This window comes from Amblyomma mixtum, chromosome 3, assembly GCF_055824585.1.
Source record: "Amblyomma mixtum isolate Tamu chromosome 3, ASM5582458v1, whole genome shotgun sequence".
NCBI classification, from domain to species: Eukaryota; Metazoa; Arthropoda; class Arachnida; order Ixodida; family Ixodidae; genus Amblyomma; species Amblyomma mixtum.
In genome coordinates, this window is record NC_143014.1 from 169,056,760 (window position 1) to 169,077,951 (window position 21,192).

At 42.3% G+C, this 21,192-nt stretch overlaps 1 protein-coding gene across 1 annotated transcript in view; it reads right to left on the reverse strand.

The window, feature by feature from the left end:
• Window positions 1-20,545, reverse strand: part of Cow (Proteoglycan Cow) — a 36,037-nt gene extending 15,492 nt beyond the window's left edge. Inside the window, exons 1-5 of the mRNA XM_089581877.1 lie at window positions 20,052-20,545; window positions 19,299-19,365; window positions 19,018-19,120; window positions 10,574-10,920; window positions 2,843-2,987 (exon numbers count right to left, since the gene is read on the reverse strand). Coding sequence (XP_089438003.1) covers window positions 2,843-2,987; window positions 10,574-10,920; window positions 19,018-19,120; window positions 19,299-19,365; window positions 20,052-20,192 — 803 coding nt within the window. The 5' untranslated portion in view covers window positions 20,193-20,545. The remainder of the gene's footprint in view (window positions 1-2,842; window positions 2,988-10,573; window positions 10,921-19,017; window positions 19,121-19,298; window positions 19,366-20,051) is intronic.
• Between the last annotated feature and the right edge of the window lie 647 nt (window positions 20,546-21,192).

A 21,192-nucleotide genomic window follows, 5' to 3' on the forward strand; every position in this document is an offset into this window, starting at 1 on the left:
GGCTATTGGTTAGATTCTTTAAAGGTGCACTGAAGAGGAATCTGAACTCGTCTTTTTGCCGCGGGAACTCGATCTACACATTCCGAGCATTCTTAGAAACTTCGATTTACTGCCCTGTGTGGCCGATTTCCCTAATTAAATCGAATTAACGCCCGGCTCCCGCCTTTTTTTTTTAATTCTGCCTCGTACGGTGGGCGGAGTCGACCAACGCGGGGAGTGCCTTTCAGCCAGCTCCGTGGAGGCTTTGCTTTCGCTTTATTTTGTTTTTTAGGTTTCCGTGAATAAATAGTTTCATTTGCAGATAATATAACCGCAAAATAAGCCCGCAGAAATAAAAATACGCGCAGACTATTTGCTTCTACGGACTACTACGTATTACTCCGCCGATGGCAGAGCGGCAAGCCGCCACGGGACTGGGTGAAAGGCACTCCCCGCGTTGGTCGACTCCGCCCACCGTACGAGGCAGAATTAAAAAAAAAAAGGCAGGAGCCGGGCGTTAATTCGATTTAATTAGGAAAATCGGCCACACAGGGCAGTAAATCGAAGTTTCTAAGAATGCTCGGAATGTGTAGATCGAGTTCCCGCGGCAAAAAGACGAGTTCAGATTCCTCTTCAGTGCACCTTTAAGATATCAGGCAGCTACTATGGCTACTGTGAAGCAGCGTCCTTTAACATCCCAAGCATAGCGCACCTTTATTGAGAGGCCCTTTCAGAGCCCCTTTAATGACAGACAAAAATTAAACTAATTTCAAGCGTAGCACAGTACGACGTCAGATCTATAATACCTGTTCCACCAGACAAAAAAAAAAAATTGGAAGACTTTTCCTATCAGATCGAAGTTTTCAAGCAATCATTCTTTCCTCATACAGTCAACGAATGGAACAGACTTCGAGCTGAGACTGTAAAATCTTTATCAGCGATGTCTTGTCTTAAATCCCATTTGTTATCATGCCGATACTTCACACTGGTGGTTCACTCATGCACTGCACCTGAAGTGTGTAATGTGTTTTATTTTTGAAGTTGGTTGTCACTGAGCAGGCAGTGCTTTTTTGTTGCTCTGTTTTTGCCATATGCGAATTGCATCGTATCTTGCTTATTGAAATATCTTTGAAAAATGTTAGTCCAATAATTATGCCCTTATTGTTTGTTTTATTGTTTTCTCTCTTCTAAAATTGTTCTCAGTATTGTCTTCCAAATGTGAAAGAATATGTTCTTCGATGTATTTCTTTTGTATTTTGAATTGTTCATTTTGTAAGCATTGCGCATGTCCCCCTCCTACTTAGTCCTTTTTTACATGGCTAGCAGTATTGAGTAAAAAAATAAAATTTAAAGAAGTGGTAGAACATAATACAAAAAGTTTGATTCTGCTGTACCTGACCAGGTATTGTGAGATTACCTAACGTCTTTCCAGTAAAAAACGAAACAACCGGAAAAATTTAACTACCAAGTGGTTTGGGTGCACCATATTTACAATACATACTGCCGACCACCGATTAAAAAAAGCCCTAGCCCAGAGATTTGCGACTTCCTGCACGCTGTTAGCATGAAGCTGCTGGCCCATATCCTGAAACCAACATCAGTGTAAAGTAAAGCTCTGCCATAGCACCAACTAAGAATGCTCAGCAGGCCTCTTTTACATCAGATGGTGGTTGGGAATTCTGGAATGGGAAAGCGGTCAGGTGCACTACCACATAATATTTTGCATTTCTGTTCATTTTCTTTTCTATCTTTCCTGAAGAAAAGAAAAAAGAAAGGGCATGTTAAAGATTCTTAAATCTGTAATTATACAACAATGTCGAAGCGATATCTAAGAAGATTGCAAACTGTGTCTGGTCAACTGAGTAGGCACACTGAAAAAAAATACCAGTCACTTCACTAATCCACACATGTAACAATACTCACTTCATTTTTCTAAAGCACTTCCCCAGAGTGCATGTTAGCTGAAGCACTCTGAATGCATTAAATTTCAAATTCAGTGAATAGTGATGTAGTAAAAAGGAAAGACTACAATTTAGTCTTGTCAATGTGTAGCTCCTTTAGTATATTTTGATCTTCGAATTGCTGACTTGCTCACTACTGAACCTAGTGCATTTACTACCAGTTTACACCCTACAAGCTTACTGCACATTTGTTGCTTGTTATGCACTATATATTACCATTTTGACAATGATAAGTTCAAAGCAGCCTTTTGACAGATAGCTGAGCTAACACCTCACTGTTTCCACAGAAAGACCTCTGCACTCTCACCTAGCACAAGCAAGGCAGACTGCAAAGACAATGGTGGTGCGAATGTTGGTATGGCCACATTTTTTAAAAACAAGACAGTGCAAAGTCATGGCTGCTGAGATTGATCGTGACTGAGAATCCTGCACCATGCCCAGGTTCTGGAGGGTGTAATATGTTCAATGAGCATGCTGGTGTGTGCAGCCATTGCCCACAGCGTACTGCAGCCCAGTGCACCATCAGCATCCAGTAGCTCAGCTTGCAGCAGAGACCTAATCTTCCTAGGTTTGATGCTGCTTTTTATCACACATCTCCCCTTTCTTTTGCCAGAAACCGTTTGCAAAAGGGGGCAGCTTATTCAGGCTGAGTTCTTACTGCAAACTGCCATGCAAAACAAGACTGCAGGCACTAGCTCTAAAGTGTGCGCCGTAATAAGCACCCCCCCCCCCTTCTCATACGCATTCACACACACACATACATGGGTTGCAGCGAGCTTAACTTGTTAAGACTGAGTTAACATAAACACACAACTGACTTGTTGTGACAATGGTCAGCCCAATGCCTGACTCAACTCACTCCTGTTTGGTTCATGTAAATGAGGCTAAAGATATGCACACACCTGTTGTTGAAGGCAGCAGGCTTGCTCGTGGCATCTTTATTGGCTTTCTTCTCCTTGTCAATAGTGTTTTGTAGCTTGGCCATATAGCGGTCCCAGCGTGCTTTCTGACGGCTCTCACGCTGCTGTTCTTCTAGGCTTTTCACAGCTGCAGTGAGCAAAGGTGCTTCGATTAACCAAATCTGTCATTAGGTAAAGTATGAAAAATTACACTTTACGTGAACAAACAAACAAACAAAAACTGGCTTTTGCACTCTTTCTGAGAAAAAAGTAGAAAACTGTTTATTCGAAAAAGTGCTCTTTCAACCTTAGTGAAGAGGCCATTTCTGTCAACTGTTACCTACCACTCCACTGCTACTGTTATTACCCCCGTGTGGCACTAGCTCTACTTTTGCTACTTATACTGCTGTGCACATGAGCAGCTTGTGCTTAGCACCAATGATGACAGCAGTAGAGAAGCTACACCGTGCCAAAACATACTACTGGATTGAAATGAAATTCAGCTGTTGTCTCTGTGCAACATATAATGCTAACAACGGAACTTTCTTGTCACTACAACAGCTAAGAATGACTCCAGGGTGAGCTTCCATGCTGCGCAACCGCCCAGTGTGCTTGCCCACTGCCAAACTATGCTTTAAATCAACAGCTGAAACTGCCCACATTGCAATACTCAGCACAATCATAGGCAATGCAAGATGCTGCTGTATTTGTATCTTAGATACTTAGACCTAAAATATGTAGAAAAGTGGAGCCACAAAGCACATTTCTAACCCAAAAATACTAGCAGTTTTGCATACATGCATGCACATGTAACCAGTATTAGTGAGGTTTAGTTCAGATTGCAGATCTAATACTCCAGCAGCACTCGTACCACGAAAACAGATTCATGGCTGTAGCCTGCAGATGAGAGGAGAGGCGATAGCTTGACACTGACACTTTTTTTGGTGACTTGTGCTGCACACTTCCATTCAACTCTGAAATGTTTCACCAAACCCTTTGGCCCCAACTCTGCAGCCACATTCCAAAATGGACACTCACTGTAACAAGTACACAGCACACCATACGTTTAAACACCGCAGACATTTCACACTTATAATGAAGAACTGTACACTGGCTATTGCCTATGAAAGAAACTTTTTTTCTACTGTTAACACTCAGGGCCAACTCTCAGACCTGAGACTACTGCTGCGGTTAGCTTTAAATAGATTTCCTGGCCAGTTTAACCCCCTAACCATACAAAAATGGACATTTTTTTTTTATAATAGACAATGGTAATATGCTTCATCTAAAGCACAAAAACACTGTAATAAATTTTTTTTCAATACAACAATCTTTGCCTGGCACATTTCTGTTCCATGAAAAGGCATGCACCGCAAAGTAACAACAAAACAGAAAGGAAAGATTCTTCCTGTACATACTGCGACAATGAACATTCAAATTCTGCTACTTTAGTTTGACACAAGTGCACCAGCGCTCAATGCAGGAAACTACACATATGGCTTTCTAGCACCACCTTCACCAAGTGCATATTAGCTTCCAGACATGCTTCCCATTACCGACCCTCTTAGGACAGTATCCTCCTTCTTCATCTTCTAATGCAGTCAAAAAGGTCATCACTATCATCATATTTTTCTCTCAAGAAACAAAAGATATTCAGAATGTTGCCGTCACTGCAATCTGTGACATTACCGCTCTCATGTTCTGCCATGTTCTTTTGTGCAGTGAAAAGGTTTGCAGTTCAGGAGAAGAAAAAAAACAACTGTAGCTGAACTGTTCAATACACATGTATCTGTTGGCAAAACTAAAAAAAACACCACTGGACTAGCCCTAGTCATCTTAAACCGTACAAAGAGCACCAGAAAAGACATTATGAGTGGGACTCGTCAAAGTCTGCTACGGGGTTAATGATTTCAGCAAATAAAATCACTGACTGCACATTAAAGAGACATCGAGGACTAACTGAAGTTAACTTGCACTGATAGGTTCTATGTCCTAACGATACAATGACTACTCTCACCGAAAACAGAGCTTTTATAAGCTAGAAAACACCCAGAAATGAGTCCAGGTATCGTCATCACTGGCCATTTCCACACACACCGGCAAGTGCTGAGAGAGTTTTTTGCGTGCAGCTGCTTGAGGTAGGCTACATGGCCATCCATCACAAGGCGGTGATCACAGCCCCCCCCCCCTTTTTTTTGGCCTTCATGTCACGAGCGCTAACTGAGTAGTGGGAAAGCTTTTAAACCTAATTTTCGCAGTTAAAAATAAGTCTTTTGCTGCCAGTAAAATGTCAACATATCCAGAAAGAGCCACAGAATCGTTTTTTACTCGGAAGAAAAACTAGATGAAGTTGTTCTCAGGGTCACGTTACTGGCATTAATGTTTTTACCCTTACGTCGTGAACACAATACTCTATGAGTATGCCAGCCAATTTTTGAACAGTGCTGGTGCGACATCATCTGATTAATATCCATTATATCTTGAGTGCAAAAATAGGCTATATCCTTAATCTCAATGTAACTGGCAATATTTTTTTTTTTTATGTTTACAGATTTGTGCTTTTAAAAACTGCGAGAGATACATCGTTGCAGTCTGTGTAGGTGGATTGTACAGCAAGACGGACATTATATACCGGATATGAATCAATATTCAGATGATTAATAACTAAAATTAACAAGTCAATTTTTTTCTTTTGGACTTTAGGAGCAAGATTATATTGCAAAATTGAAGGCCGTCAGAATCGAAGGTGAGCCCAGTTTTAGAAATTGTTGAATCGGCAAAGTGGTTCGAAATATTGAATGCCAAAAATAAGCATTTGTAAGCTCACTGAGTTGACTTTTCCATAATGCGCATTTATAAAATGGTGTCATTACGTGTGGTATCATTGCTCATTTCAAGCTAACTTCTTTATCATCAAATACGCCAATGATGTCTGTGTCTGACGCATAAAAAATGAGGGTGACACCAATTTATAAATATGCAATGCTGGAAAGCCAACTCAATGAGCATTCAAATGTGTATTTATAATGTTCGATATTTCCAACCACACTGGCGATTAGGGGAATTAAAAAAAATAGCCCCTGCCTTCGATATTGATGGCTTCAATTTCACAGTATAACCTTGACCCTAAAATCAAGAATAAAAAAGATGAATAGTTCATTTTAGTTAATTGTCTAATTATTGATTCATATTAGGTACACAATGTCCACTTTGCTGTACAATCCATCTACATAGATTGCACCGAGGTATCATTCAAAGTTTTTAAAGTGAAAATCTGTAAACGTTAAAAAAAAATCGCCCCGTATTTTACACAATGGTGACAGTTATGTGTACTTTGTCCTTTCTTTTTTACACTGGTGGCTGTAGAGTCATGGGCAAAAGTTTCCGGGTGCAAAAAGATTTCTTTCTGTGCAGTTGGAGAACGTAGGATAATGAAAAGCGTTGAATAATGAGACGACGTGTGTGCTGTATCCCCTGGAAAAATACCATATGACCGACTAGCAAGGCAAAGCAGAAATCAATTTCCACAACTCGGTATCCCGCAATCTTTTGTCCATGATTGTATATAAAACTTTTTTCAGGGTAAATAGCTTTGGTGTCACATGTCATAACCATAAACTCTCTTGTTCACTCACTGGGCAATGAAAAAGTTATTCACATGAGCAGGAGCATGGGCACTATCGGGGATCTGCCCTGTGTGGTCAGGTGACTCAGGTGAACCCACCCACATTGGTCTTGCAGTGGCCGATTTCAAAACTCCTGCGTTCACTTGGTGGCCAATGAGGACGTTGCACTACAGAGGATGTGCTCTATGGTAAGAACTTAGTAAGCATGCTGGGCAGTGGCCTCAGGGTGTGTGCTCTCACGGAGTGGTTGCACAATACAGCTATCACTGCTGCTTCTTTGTCCCACAGAAGGGCAAAAGCTCAGAGTTCTTTTCTAAATGCCAGCGTTACTATAACACAACACTGGCACCACCTTGGAGTGCCTTTTCACAGTAATAAACAGGGAGGTGGTACCAGAAAGCTGGCCTCACTGCACCTCTGTAAGGAAGCTGTGCTGAGGACATGCAAAGAATCCAACCTGCAAACCCTCCCCATTGCTTTCTTCCCTTTCTTTTCATTTGCAAGTGCTTTAGCAGATGAATTTGGCAGCATTTTCTAGAGACAGAGCAAGTATGCATGTTCAGACACATGGACACTTCTTTTTTTTTTTTATTTCTCATTAAGAGGGCCATGGACCAAATCAGGGACGCATTAAAATTTTCTATACAAATGCAAACAACAGTGCCCATTACTACCAGAGATGCATAACACCATGGCTAATGTAGGACACCTCTCTGACCACACACGAAAGTATGTTAAATCAAGAATGCATGTTTTGCATGCCCCAATGTGAAATGGCATGTCTTATACTAAGGTGCAACCTTATAGGCTCCCTAGAAACAGCAGTTTGTGCAAGCTACCAGATGCGTTGCCACAGGTAGTGCCCTCTCAGCCAATGCAGGCTGCAAGAATTTGTGGTGCCAAGCACTGCTGCATGTGCATGCAGAGTTTTCCATTACTGCATGTGCAGTAGAGGAAATTGTCCTTGCAGCTACTGGTTGGCAGCAATGCAACAAGGCTATTTACAGCTTAATCTCTTTCACTAGTAGCTATCACTACATGGGGCTGCTTTTTGCCATGTACACCTTTCTCTGATGGTTGTACTAGGTTACAATAATGAGGAAAATGAGATGAAAGAACAACAATAGGGAGAAAGTCAAGAATAACAACTTTAGCAGGCCAGTGCGATTGAATGCCTGCAGCAGCTGTTGAACCGAAGTGGAAGCTTTTCAAGCAATAACTTCTTGCGTCACTGCGACATCACACTTTTACAGTGAGTACCCATTAAAGAGCTGTTCCGCTGAATTAACGTTATGTGGTCCGCCACTCCTTAGAGCAGTTTTAATTTTTAGAGATTCATTTATATCCTTTCCCGTTTTTAATTTTTAGAGATTCATGTATGTTCTTTCCCTTGAGGCTAAAAGATTATGATGATGATGAATTTTATTGGCACAAGGGCAGCTTCGGCCAAACAGCACCACGGCACAAGGCATTTTTTTTTCTTTATACAAGGTGGGGTCAAGGACCCATTTTCCAAGCATTTCACCCCAGAGATGCTGAGCACCAGGCCGAGGGAAAGCTTCTACACATTGGAAACCGATCGGTACCCGGTGGAGCTAGGGATCGAACTTTGTACTTCCCGCATATGCCAAAAGGAAAGAGTGCTGAAAGCTGAAGTGCTCATGCAATACTCTGCCCAAGCACAGCTCTGCACAGCTTTACAATAAATATTATTGCATACTAGCACAAATGTATTCAGCAGAATGTAAAAAAACAAAACAAAGAGGTAGTAGTGCACAAAACGATTTTCATTGGTGCATACAGGCTGATCCAAGACAGCCAGATGTAGCCATACATAACCAGGCAGTAATCAAGTTTTTTTGTAGTACTAATATAAGCTGTGAGGCTTTTAAAAGAACTGTCATCTGGTCTGCAAGCTCATGCTTCACTGTAAGTGCTGAAGAGCTGTTTTGAGGTGGGCCAGTAGACTGGCAGCTGCCGAAAACATTGTGAACAAAGATAGCACTGCCCATTCACTAGTGCTATGAAATGGAAAGTACAGCATGTTGATTTGTGCTGGATGGACAGTCAACAGTTTGCTCTCTCAGGAAGAGTGCATGCAATAGGTCTCAAGCCAAAGCTCATCAACAAAATGCAAACACGTGTAAACAAAACACAAATACAACACAAGAACCTCCCCAACTGACAGGGAGCTTTTTCAGTCATTTTTCACGCTAGGCTAAAGTGACCACAAAGGTGCCATGACACAAAATTAACTCAACTCAGGATACACATTGATAGGGAAGTGCACAATCTGACAATCCCAAAACTAGCACACCACCGCAGTGCTCAAAACCTGTGTTCATTTCAACGTACAGATGATGGCTTAAATGGCTTAAATGCAAATACTTCTCTATAGCTATGACATATATATGCCACGAAAGAAGCTCTGCATTGTAAATTGCTCTGCATAGTACTGGATTTTGTTTCAGCTAGACCAGTTAATGATGGAAACTGCATGGAAACTGCATATACTTTCAGCGTAATGCTGGCTAAATCATTCAGAGTGAATCCACCATTTTGTGAACGTTTAAACTATGCATGAGTACTTTTAGCCAATAGACCAGCTCTTGCTAAAGTCTTCTGACTGGCAGCATTAGAATTTACAGACACGTGCTGAATAGCTTAAACACTCTGAATACTGAATTAAGACCCTTCTGCTAGGACGACTAATTTTCAAAGAAAAAAGATGTTGTTTCCTCAAAATATATGCGAGGTAATCAAGTAATAACTATGACCTTGAGATTAAATACGCCCCAGGTAATAATGTAATGGCAAAAGATAACCAGCAGTGGCATTTGCCACTTTGTTACAACCTCAACAAGGCACAGAACTGTAATAAAACTTGGGTTGGGCCTAGTTGGTACATGATGTTGTGAAGGTGTAGTTTGCGCAACCAAGGGACGAACCACGAAGACAGACACTGAGACACAGTGTCTCAGTGTCTGTCTTCGTGGTTCGTCCCTTGGTTGCGCAAACTACACCTTCACAACACAGAACTGTAAACCTGATGAATGACCTGAGCAATATATGCAGCTGACATCAAAGAATCTTTACCACACATAGCTATCCTCTGCTTACCAGAGCTCGGACTTTCGAAACAAAGTTTCACATCCCAGATACACATAAGTGCGGCCATTTTTATTATAGCAGGTGTCCAAAAAGTATTTAAAAAAAGACCATCTTCTGATTCAGTTTCTCAAAATTATGTGGAGTGGTCTTGAGAAGGTGCTTGAGAAGAAACATGCTGGATTGGTGCACACTTTCGCCTCTGAATAAAACTTAATAAGCAACCGCACTTTACAAGCTAATTAAGAATCCAAGCAAAACAGAAGCACTGGAGATAAAAATAACTATATTACAGACAGAAATTAATACCTATGGCTTCAGCTCAAGAAAAATCATCCAACTGATAATGCCCCTACCTAAAAAACTGCAAAATTTATTGCCACGATATGAACATGCAAACCAAATGAATGGCAACTTAACTGGGGCTTCAATGTTAAATTCTCTTTCACATTAAAAGTGAATGGTGCAGTGCTCGCACACAACAATGCCACTGCGGATATTGCAATGTTTACATTGCACCAAGTGTAGAGAGAATATACAGGTAATAAGCAAAAGGACTGCAAAGAAACTGAGGAAGGGTGACTACCTCACACCGTGACAATTGTGACAGCCTTGAACACACAAAATAACAAACCATCAGGCTTAAGTGGCAGAAGTTGTTGAGCAAATATTAGCATTCATATGAAAAACAAATACAAGTTATAATTTTTGTGAACAGCACCTGCAGACAATGCATAGCTTAAATTATTGAATCCCTTTTAAATGCCCTTAAGCAGCTCTGACCGGAATTATAACAATGCAGGCTTATTCCCTACAAGGCTCAATCGCACTGAGCGTTGCAAGCCACTGATGAAACACTGCATTTCTAAAAAAAAAAAAAAACCACTATAAACCAGTTAAAGCTTTCCAAATTGCATAGACTGCCTGATTAATTCTCACGAATGGGAACACCTACCAGTGCGAGCAGATGACCAGCCAAAGAAGCACTAGCAAAGCATACCTTTGCACGGGCAGAATCCCTTGCAGGAGACCTGCACTGAGGTACGCTGGCGGCAGTTGTGGTACTGCAGCCGACACTCAGACGAATAAGTCTGGTTGTCCGTGCCACACACATAGTCCGCTTTGAACACGGGGCATGGTGGGCACCGTTCCATCTCCTGGCTGCTGTCATCTTCCAGGTACTGGTCATCATCGTCATCATCGTCTTCTGCCTCTGCACTGCTCCATGGCTTGGCTGTGCTGCTCACTGCAGCAGTACTATCAGCGCCAGCTGCAGTCGTGGTAGGTGGCATAGCTGTGCTCTGTTGTCTGTCGTAGCTGCCCCAGCTGCCAGACAGCGAGGCCTTCCTACAGCACAAGACAAGAAATGGCACACACATAGAAATCTGTTAGTATGCACATCATGAGAGATTCCCTCAAACAGCAGAGCATCCCTGCTTCCATTCTCACATGTGGGGTTACTCTGCCACATCTAGATCAGCATATCAGTAAACTGTGGTGAAGTGTAGCTTTTGCAGAGCAAGAAACTAACGAGTGTTTGTGGCATAAACAAAGCAGGATTTGATTATACCACATTACCCACAAGATCAAAGCAAATCACAAAACGTGATGTTTTCAATTAAAAACAACCTGCCAACATGATTGTACATGAATGGAGTTCTGTGCTTTTGCTAAAGACATAACAGACAGACAGGAGTTCAGCAAAAATAAAGGACACACACAAAGCTATTCCAAATGCAAAATGTGCTAGAGGCCATGGATGGTCTCCCCAGGTACGCCTCTGGGGAGACCATGCCATTTTTTAAATGCAGAAAGTGGTGGAAAATATATATTGCTGGTGAGTCGGCTGAGCCATGTTTTCTGAACTTCGCCAGCTGAGTCACAAAGAAAAACTGAAAGTCACTGTGCAATCAGTGCAAGAATTAAGGGCATGTACAGAGGTGGTTGGCAGCATGAGTGAGCACCGTGGCCAGCACAGTCCAGAAATGTTGTTCCCCTGTGGCACTAGCTTTGTCAGGCAGTCAATGGAGACAGGATACATCAACAATGTCCTTCGTATTTCGCACAAGTATGACCCAGTGGATGCATTCTAAATAAATCACTAGTGAAGGTTATGGCTTCACATTAGCTGGAAATTCAGCGCTTAACACAAAATGTGACAGAGCCTTTAACAAACTGCGTGTGAGACCAATGGAGTGAGCTCCATTATAGGCAGCAGACTACTGACTCACTCACGTTGCTACCTTTCAGTTACATGCTCGTAAGATTAGTTTCTTCTATATCTACCAAGCCAACTAGCACTGACCTGGCACTGAACAACTCCTTTACCTCTTTCTAAACTGACTGCTTCTTTTAGTTTCATTTCAGTAGTGTGCCAGAACTACTTTGTACCAAAGGAGCAAACAACAGTTCATGTGCAGTATCTCACAAAAGCATTTAAAGAGGCACAGATTATAACAATGCAACTGGTGGACTTAGAAGTACAAAACATACTAAATGCCATATCCACCACCAGTACAGCTGTCTTAACCATGAATCCTTGATTCTAAGATCTCTGTTGTTGACTGACTGAAAAACTTCAACACACCTCCATGGATGGGACCATGAATGATTATGCAACTGTCCATACTTTATTTTATAAACTCATATGCATAGATTTTGTTTTCAAATGATGTGTGTGCAACAAAGCATGAAAGTAAGGAAACCACCGCAAGCCACACTAATTGCAAATGATTAAGGCCACATGTACAGAAGAAAAGTGAAGACTGAAAGCAAACATTTCTTTCTAATGAAAATTTTCACATGGGGGAATAACATTAAGTGAGGGCAGTACGCAGGATTTCAGAGGCTCACAAAGATCTCAGGAAACTTATCCAGGGAGGGATGTGCAGCCTGGAATGAATGTTTGCATGCTTTTGCTGCTGACTCTCTTGATCCCTGTTTCACACACACAACAGCATCACGTGCGTAGTGACAGTCAATGATATATACTTGTCACTGTCGTTGGCAGCCTGCCTAACCACAATGGTTACCATAGCCTTTGTGTATGCACTGAGGAGACACCTATGCATATCTGTGCCATCAGGCACCTATGCATTAAACAAAGAAAACCATATACACACAACCAATTGGGTCTTCAGTGCCTGACTGGCCCTGCGGCCATTTAATACCATCCTTTAATATTGTAAATTGTGGGTTTAACGTCCTGAAGCCAAACATGAGCTATGAGACACCATAGTGGAGGGCGCCGGGTTAATTTAGACCACATGGTGCTCTTAACGTGCACCAATATCGCATTGCACATAGCCGCCTTTTGCGTTTCACCTCCATCGAAATGCAGCTGCCGCAGTAGAGAGTGAATCTGGGTCCTCTGTCTCGGTAGCCGAGGGCCCTAACCACTTAGCCACTGCGACAGGTAAATAAATACAATGCTAACAGTGAAAAAATAGAACAAACAGCAGCAGAATTTGAAAGCTAGGGCTGACAAGGAAATGATGCACATTAGCATTTCAACTCCTAAACATGCTGCTGCAGTCGTACTCCACATGCACATGCTCAGTGAAACCATGCACCGAGAGAGTTACACACTACACAACCCCTAACCAACGTATGATCCAGCAAAGAGGATACATGAAACTGCACTGAAGTTTCTTAGTCTGCCCACAGTGCTCTGCTGGGAGCATTCAACAATGCTTTCATGGTCAAGCACAACCACTTTCAATATAGCACTACAATTTAAAGATGGTGGTGGTGGTGTTTTTGTGCAGGCAGAATTAGTTTTACAGTGGTCTGTTGGCAACTGCTCAATCTGAATCATTTAATAGGATACATGCACATCTATGTACAATTGTGCGCAAAAGTGGACAAACCACATGAATGGCGGTGATTGCGATTTTTTTGTACAAAGGCATGCGTGCCTGACACAAGTGCGTAGGCAGATAGGCTAACATATTTGGTCATGCACCCTATGCGTATCTTGAAAACAGGCGCTGCACTGGGAGAAAGCGCTGGCATGCAATTCTGTCAGTTCACGTGGTCTCTCCACTTTTGCGCAGGGGTGTAAATGCAAATCCACACACACACACACACCTCTACAGGCACACACCTACGCAACCATGTCATGCCCACTGGAAGTCAAACAGAGCAATAAAAGCACGCAGCCAATACATGATCATATCACCTACAGCGATTTTGTAAAAAAAAGCACTACTACTAATGGTGGTCTGAAAGGCAGCTTATTCCCACGCATAGCACTTGCAATGTAAACAGCTGCCATTAAATAATTAACACAACATCACTGCAACTACAATATCCTGCATAAAGTCTTCTCTTACAATACCATGTAGCCAATGCTATCTGCACCAGCTTCATGTCTCAAAATTATGGAAATTGATGGACACAGGTTTTCCAGACTGGGCCTTGGGAGCTGTTCCTTAAAGGGCAACTGAAGAGGTTTTAGAATTCAATGAGTTTAAAAGCGCTGTATGAGTGAAACATGCAGGTAAAGCCTGCAAAATCGTTTTGCACTAGCATTTGAAATGGTAGCGTAATCGCCGAATAAAGTGGCGGCAAGAGTTCAGGCTTTTTTGCAGTGCAGTGACAGGCAGAGGCCCCGATAACGATATCACATACAACGGCGCTATGTTTGCGACCAAGAAACATTTTTTTTTTCATGGAAGAAAACCAAAGCTATCCAAGGTGAAGCTCATGAAGCAATGTTTGGCGCCATCGGATGATGCACAGCAGCATGCAGGTGAAGGCAGTGGACATCCGAAATTTAGGCAACAATGATGTCACTATGAGTTTCCCTGCACTTCTCCAACGCAGTGAGAAGCCTGAACATGGCCGTGGTTTTAATTGAAGATTATGTCACCATTTTAAATGTCAGTGCAAAAATACTTTGCATGCTTTACCTAGAACCTTCGTAGATTCGAATTCTTGAATAACCTCAGCAGCGTTTGCTTGGGGGCAAGTTGGTTCGTTTTCAAGGCGGAATTCTTTTTAGTGCAACACATAAAGCGCCTGTCTTACCACCTTTGGATGTTGTGCTAAAAGAATTCCATCTTGAATAACCTTGAATTCCCAAAAAACCACTTCAGCTTTTAAGCTATGCGTGCTTCAAAGCAATACTCAAGGCATAGCTATACTTACATGGGTATCTGCACTTTGCCAACCCTGATAATAACAGTCATATGAAATCTCAACACACATGAGATAATGGTTTGGTTTATGGGGTTTAACATCCCGAAGCGACTAAGGCTATGAGAGACTCCCACATGAGATAATGGAACCCATTCCATTGTAGAAAGTGGTAATACAGGCATGAACTACCATTCAGCGTTTCCCACCAGGAATGAGACTTTTTTATTGCCGGAGTTAAATGATGCTTTCATGCGCTGAAATGTTGCCTTTTTTGTAGTGTCTGGCCTTGACGAAGCTGCTGCAGCTACATGGTTGGCTTCAAGCTTCTGTTTGTGCTATTTTCGCATCAGAAATTCAGTTGCGGATATAGCCCTCCTGTTGTCCTTTCTTCTAGATCTCTTTGCTTGTGCTACTTTAAACTCAGCATTTACCTACACACTCCCTACCTACCTTTACATGAAAGAATACTCTGTAAAAAACTCAGCTAAATTGATGCTTGCATTCAGTAGATAAAAAAAAATGGTAATGTATATAAGCTCACCACAATGTTGAAAAGACCTAGCGCAGCTATTGTCTGGTGGTGTGGTAGTGTATATTCCCAATGTCTCCCCGAGAGACATCATTCATTCGTCACTCCCCAGCAGGTCTCACCAGTATCGAGTTGGGTCGATGCTTCAAGCGTGACCACCGCTGGCTACAACGCCTATGAAGGGCACTTCAGAGAAATTTTGCGGTGGGAAGGCACTGTGAAAACTCACCTTTTGCATGTTTAGTGGGCAGCTGAGGTAATGATGTTGCCTCTATCACTGGCAAAACGTCCAAAGCAAGTGGTGTGCGTTAACGCAAGTTGTGTCATCACCATAGAAACCCTGACAAGCGAATTCAAGGCAGTTGTATTCTGATAAATGACCTGTACAGCTTGATGTTGTTACTCTTAGCGCAGTTAACAGCATGGGCATCTGGTTAAACATATATCAATGCCCTCTTAATACGATCCCCATTAATATGGACGACTCGAATTATGTACCATTTATCTGGAGACCAAAGGTTTGAATGCATTTACACCTAGTTAATATGGACAGCATTGAGAACAAAATGCAGAGTGCCTCCCCAGATGTCCCACCCCTTGTATTTTGAGCGCAGAACACCAGCGAAAGGCAGTGCAAGGCAGTGCGAAAGTGCAAACATCATGGTAATGGCCTTTTAGATTGTGTGTGGTTTCATGCTTTACAGTGGCAAAGTACCCAGTCAACGCGCCCTATTATTTGTCGTATTGCATAAACGGCTGCGAGAAAAATTCTGCCTGCAGGCACGTTGAAAACTAAATTAACCAGCTGTCAGCTGAGTGAGAACAAAGTTCTTGGGATGTGAACAATCGCAGTAGGAAATACTTCATGGACTTCATACTTCATGGCTCCTCATGGACCATTAGGCACTTCAAGCATGCTAAAACCTGCACCACAAGATTTTAGAGATAATGGCAACCTAAATAATGTACCTGGAGCTTCCAAGGTTACCTGACTTTCAGAGCTTTTTTTTTTAGAATATTTTTTCTTCATGACTCATTATTACGGACAACACACTTTATGGCCACTTTTTTTCGGGAACCACAGTATCTATACTAACAAGGCACGACTATACTCAAGCCAACATTACAAAAATGAGATGTGTCTATAGTTGCATCATAGAAGAAGTTCATGCAGCTGCAATGGCATTACCAACACTTTTCTCTGTTTCTTAAAACAAGTGACAGACCTGGACCGTAGTCTAATGATGAAATAATCATACATTTTTCTACAAGACACAGTCATAACAAAAATTCACTTCAGTGTTCCATTAAGCTGGCTCATAAATGGACATGTAGCAAAGAAGCAACTTTTTAAAAGATATTCTTTTCTTTGAAACTATAAGCATCTAAAGCCATATATAGCTTCCTAGGAGAATGAAAATGTTTAATATTTATGTTGCCTTAATATTTGACTGTTATGTATGTTTAGCATTTTTTTGTTGTTGTTTATCAATGCTCCACATGGACTGCCTTCACAGCTTTATTGTGCAACTTCAACCACAGATTAACACAGCTTTATGCAGCTACTGACAATGACTTCTTCACCTCAACTGCTAGCAAACAAAAGCCAATATGCATGTCACATTTATTTTTCTTAATATTTCACGTAGGGCAAGACAGTAATGTGAAACTACAGATCATAAAGCCTCCAACGCTGCAGAGTTAAATCATACTGCGTGTGAGTGTTTCTCATTGTATTATACCATCAGCACCTCTCAATTCCATTCTCTCCATTTTTCTGTCCTTTCTATACCACAATGTAAAGCAGGGGTACATTCCTCTGGCTATCCTTCCACCCTTCCTCACATCTGACCTTCTCTCTCCCTCCTCAAAAAAGTCCAGAAATGAACTTTTTATTTATTCTGGTTTACACCACACATTCCAACCAAGGAGGAGCAGGCTAAAAGGTGTGATAACATCCGACTCAGGCCTGCTCTTCTACATGAAAACAAAAAACTAAACAGCACAATCTGAAAACTAACTAAGATACAAAATATATTTCAAGAAGCCTCTCTTCGGCCATTTCCTCATTAACAGCTTCAAGAAACGATTTCTTAGCGCTATCAAAAAGTTAGAATCAATGTAAAAACGCAATAGATGATGTGTCTACCATACTCCATCATTCTTTGGCAATAACACAAAATCTAAAAGAGCACATTAGACCTGCTTTACCATGAACCTTAGAATTTCTGTTATCACAGGACAGAATATTATAAAATGATTTTTTTTTCACACTGCATCTGCTCTAAACTTTGTCATACCTTTTCATTTCTTGTTAATCGCTGAAAGCTGACCATTAAAAGGCACTTTTTCTGCAAAAAATTTAACCATGCACTACCATTATAGAATATCGAGCTCATTGCCTAGCTTGACAAGGGAGAACTGCACAGCAGAATGGTCTGTGACATTACTATGGCTTCTGATCGCTTACATCCTGCTAATGTGCCATTAATGGACCATGCTTGACTTGCCCAACCTTGTTTAACATGCAAATGTTTTTATTCCTGCCCATTTCATGGATACTACAGAATTATGCAACAGAATGCAAACCTTTTCTATACCTGATCCACTTTGCTTTCACTGCAATATTAGCATAAGCAGCAGTCTCCACTTGCTGCTGTGGCTCTTTAATATATTTATTCCTACTGGTAACCAACAAAGCCAGAGCTGCATGTCCAGCAAAAAAAATAAAAACATTTCTGTTTCAGTCCACCACATTTACTAAGCACCTTTCATAGCTCTGCATTTGTAGCTTTTGTTGATCTAGTAGGCTCCTAGAATATCTACAAAATAAACCAGCAAACGTGCATTCACACTCAATCATGGCTTTCAGTTTAAGCACAAGTGATGCAAATGCTGCTCACTTTCCCTTAACAATACACTTTCAATCATGCATTCTATGCCCGTCGCACACAAATGTTGCATTTCTGTGGTCGAAAAGATGACATCTGAACAGCATGATTGATGACACACATGCACAGAAAAATGAAGAACTGAAGGAACAAATGCTTGTAACAAATTCAGCTCAAGCATTTAATAGAAGTAGACATGATACCTCAGTACATCACATTTTTAGAAGGAATATAGTGCTTGTCCTCAAACAGTTCATTACTTTTCAGCATCTGGCAAGCCAAAACGAAAAGCAACTAATATACACTGTTGTGTAATATGCAGTGTGTAATATACATTCTGTAATATACATTGTTGTTCATGGTTCCATAGTCTTCCTATTTTGACCAATAAATATTACAGGTGACTTCATTAGCACTTTCTAGTACGCTTTGACAATTTCAGGGGAGTACAAGTGATAATGTGAGCCGTCGCGGCGGCTCAGTGGTTATGGCGCTCAGCTGCTGACCCAAAAGACATCCAGGCCGCGAAGGTCAAATTTCGATGGAGGCGAAATTCTAGAGGCCTGTGTACTGTGCGATGTCAGTACATGTTAAAGAACCCCAAGTGGTTGAAATTTCTGGAGCCCTTCACTACGGCATCCCTCATAGCCTGAGTTGCCTAGGGACGTTACACTCCCATAAGCCATAAACCAAAACAAATGATTATGTGCAAATCACTGATAAAATACTGAGAAGTGGCAATGACAGTTTAGGGTGCTGTGCATACACTTTTGCATGGAGACAAGGTGGTGCCGAAAAGCAAAACAAAACTCCACACAAAATATGTAAGGCAAGCATACATGTCTTGCAAATGAATGCAGAAAAGAAAAAGAAGCATCTTACTTCATCTTCTTGACCTTCTTCGCACTGACACAGATTGCTGTGTTTTCATCTTGAATCAGGCACTCCTGGGTCGGTTTGCACTGGACAGTGCGGCAAAGGTCGGCTGGGGCATTAAGAGGAGTTAAAATTAGCAACAGGAAGAAAGACGCACATCCAAAAGTAACCGTAAAGTTAGTTTGAAGCCTGCACCATGGCCTAAAATTTTCTAACAACTGCAAATGTAATTCTTCTAACTTGGATCGCGCCGCGCCACCTCGGTGAAGTGATCGTTAAATACTTACCGTCGGCGAAGGACCAAGCATTATACGTCGCCTTGAGATCTTTCATGGAATCCTTTTGCGTGGAAGACTGCAGGGGACAAGCAATAAGGCGTACAGATTAACGCTAACTCTGATCTCCTCTAGCACACACAGCCCGTGAAGCGGAACGTTCGATCGTGACCTCGTCCGCACCTGACACACCCCACATAAACGCTCCCGGCAAACAGAGCGCTGTATCCAAGCGCCTCGCATTGCGCAGCGAATCGCGTCAAATCCTCAAAGTGAATAGCCGCAATGACTGCGGGTGGTCCACAGTTCACCTATTGAACCATGAAGCCCATGGCAAAGCATCAGGAAAGAAGCATGTAATTTGCTTCGACTTTCCGAGATTAGGCTGTTAACTTGGCTCGTTAGCGACTGACAAACCTCTGTGAAGATATAGCACCGTCTCGTTTTGATTTACCATAAATAGGCAATACAGGAGAAGGAATACCACCGATAACAAACGCTCGTTTGTTATCGGTGGCATTTATCATAATTTCCTCTTACAGCGCGTGAGGAAGGTGACAAGCAGGATTCTTTCGTTACACTACCGGAGTAATATTCATCAGTCTAACCTAAACTCCTGCGCACAATTCTATTCGCACTTAACAGGAGAATTAATGGCGCAGTCGGCGCACTAAAATAGCTCGGATGAAATAAATAAAAATAACACAACTGGATCACGAAAATGAAGCGCAGGAGCAGGCTAGCGCGGCTCTCTGCACTGCTTACCTCATCTCGAGAGTGCTCTTCGAACTCGAAGTCCCACTCCTCGGAGTCTTTAGACTTGTCCTTGATGGTAGCTGAATACGCCGTGCAAAGAAGGGACGCCAAAACAACTACCCAGAGCCACGCCTTCTTGTCAGTATGCATTGCTCCTTCCTAGCGCCGATCGGCTGCAAGTTTAGGCCTAAAGCTTTCGCAACCTCACCAACACCGGATCAAAGCGGCGGATGCGATGAGCTGAGCGCACCGACTCGCTACCCTTCACATAGGAGCTCGTCGGCGCGGTTCTCCAAATCTCGCTGTCGCCTCAACTACGCGCAATAGTTTCGACTGGCCAGTGGCACGTACCGGTTCGAGTGAGAAAAAAGGCTGCGAAAGAAAAGAAAAACGGGCTCAGCTACACCGGACGAAACCCCTTTTTCCGCGCACAGCGGCGGTTCTACTACGCGGCTGGCCAGCCTCGACCGCTGCTGCGTCGGCTCCGCTGGCTCGCTTGTAGTTATCGGACTCCGTGCCAGAGGGCTCTGGAGTGGTGCGCGCCGGCTCCATCGATTCGGACGTCGGCCGTGCCTGTTATCGCTAACAAGCGATCAGGTAGGCCCGCCACATAAGCGCACAATACCGCACGGACGATCGCGCGTACTAAGCGCGCTCTTTACAAGGGCGCTTCCAACCTCATTCTTTAGCGTTGGCGTTTTAGTTTCGTGCACAAACCGCGCGCACGTGCTCGCGCTCCCCGGAGGCGAAATGAACAGGTCGACAGGGCATATGCCCTTGTTAAAATGGTATCCCAGGTAGCACCTAAACGCTAGAATAAAGTTATATTTCTTTGTTCTACTCAAGCGGTAATACATCGAACGTTCTTAATGTCATTTTTTCTAACTTTACAGAAACGACGTGAATTAACGTTGGCATAAAGTTTTCTTAACAATACTGAAACATTTGTATAACAAACAATAAAATAACAGTTTCGAGGGATCAGACCAAGAAGCAGTGAATAAGTTATGTACGCCAGCAGCCGCATTGAACTCTGCGTGAAGAGTGCTACAAGGGCGGCGATAGAGCAGTATAATACACCATAAAAGCATGCCACACTCATGCACTCCGTTGTTACCCCGAGTTCATGATATATACGAGGTCTGTTAGA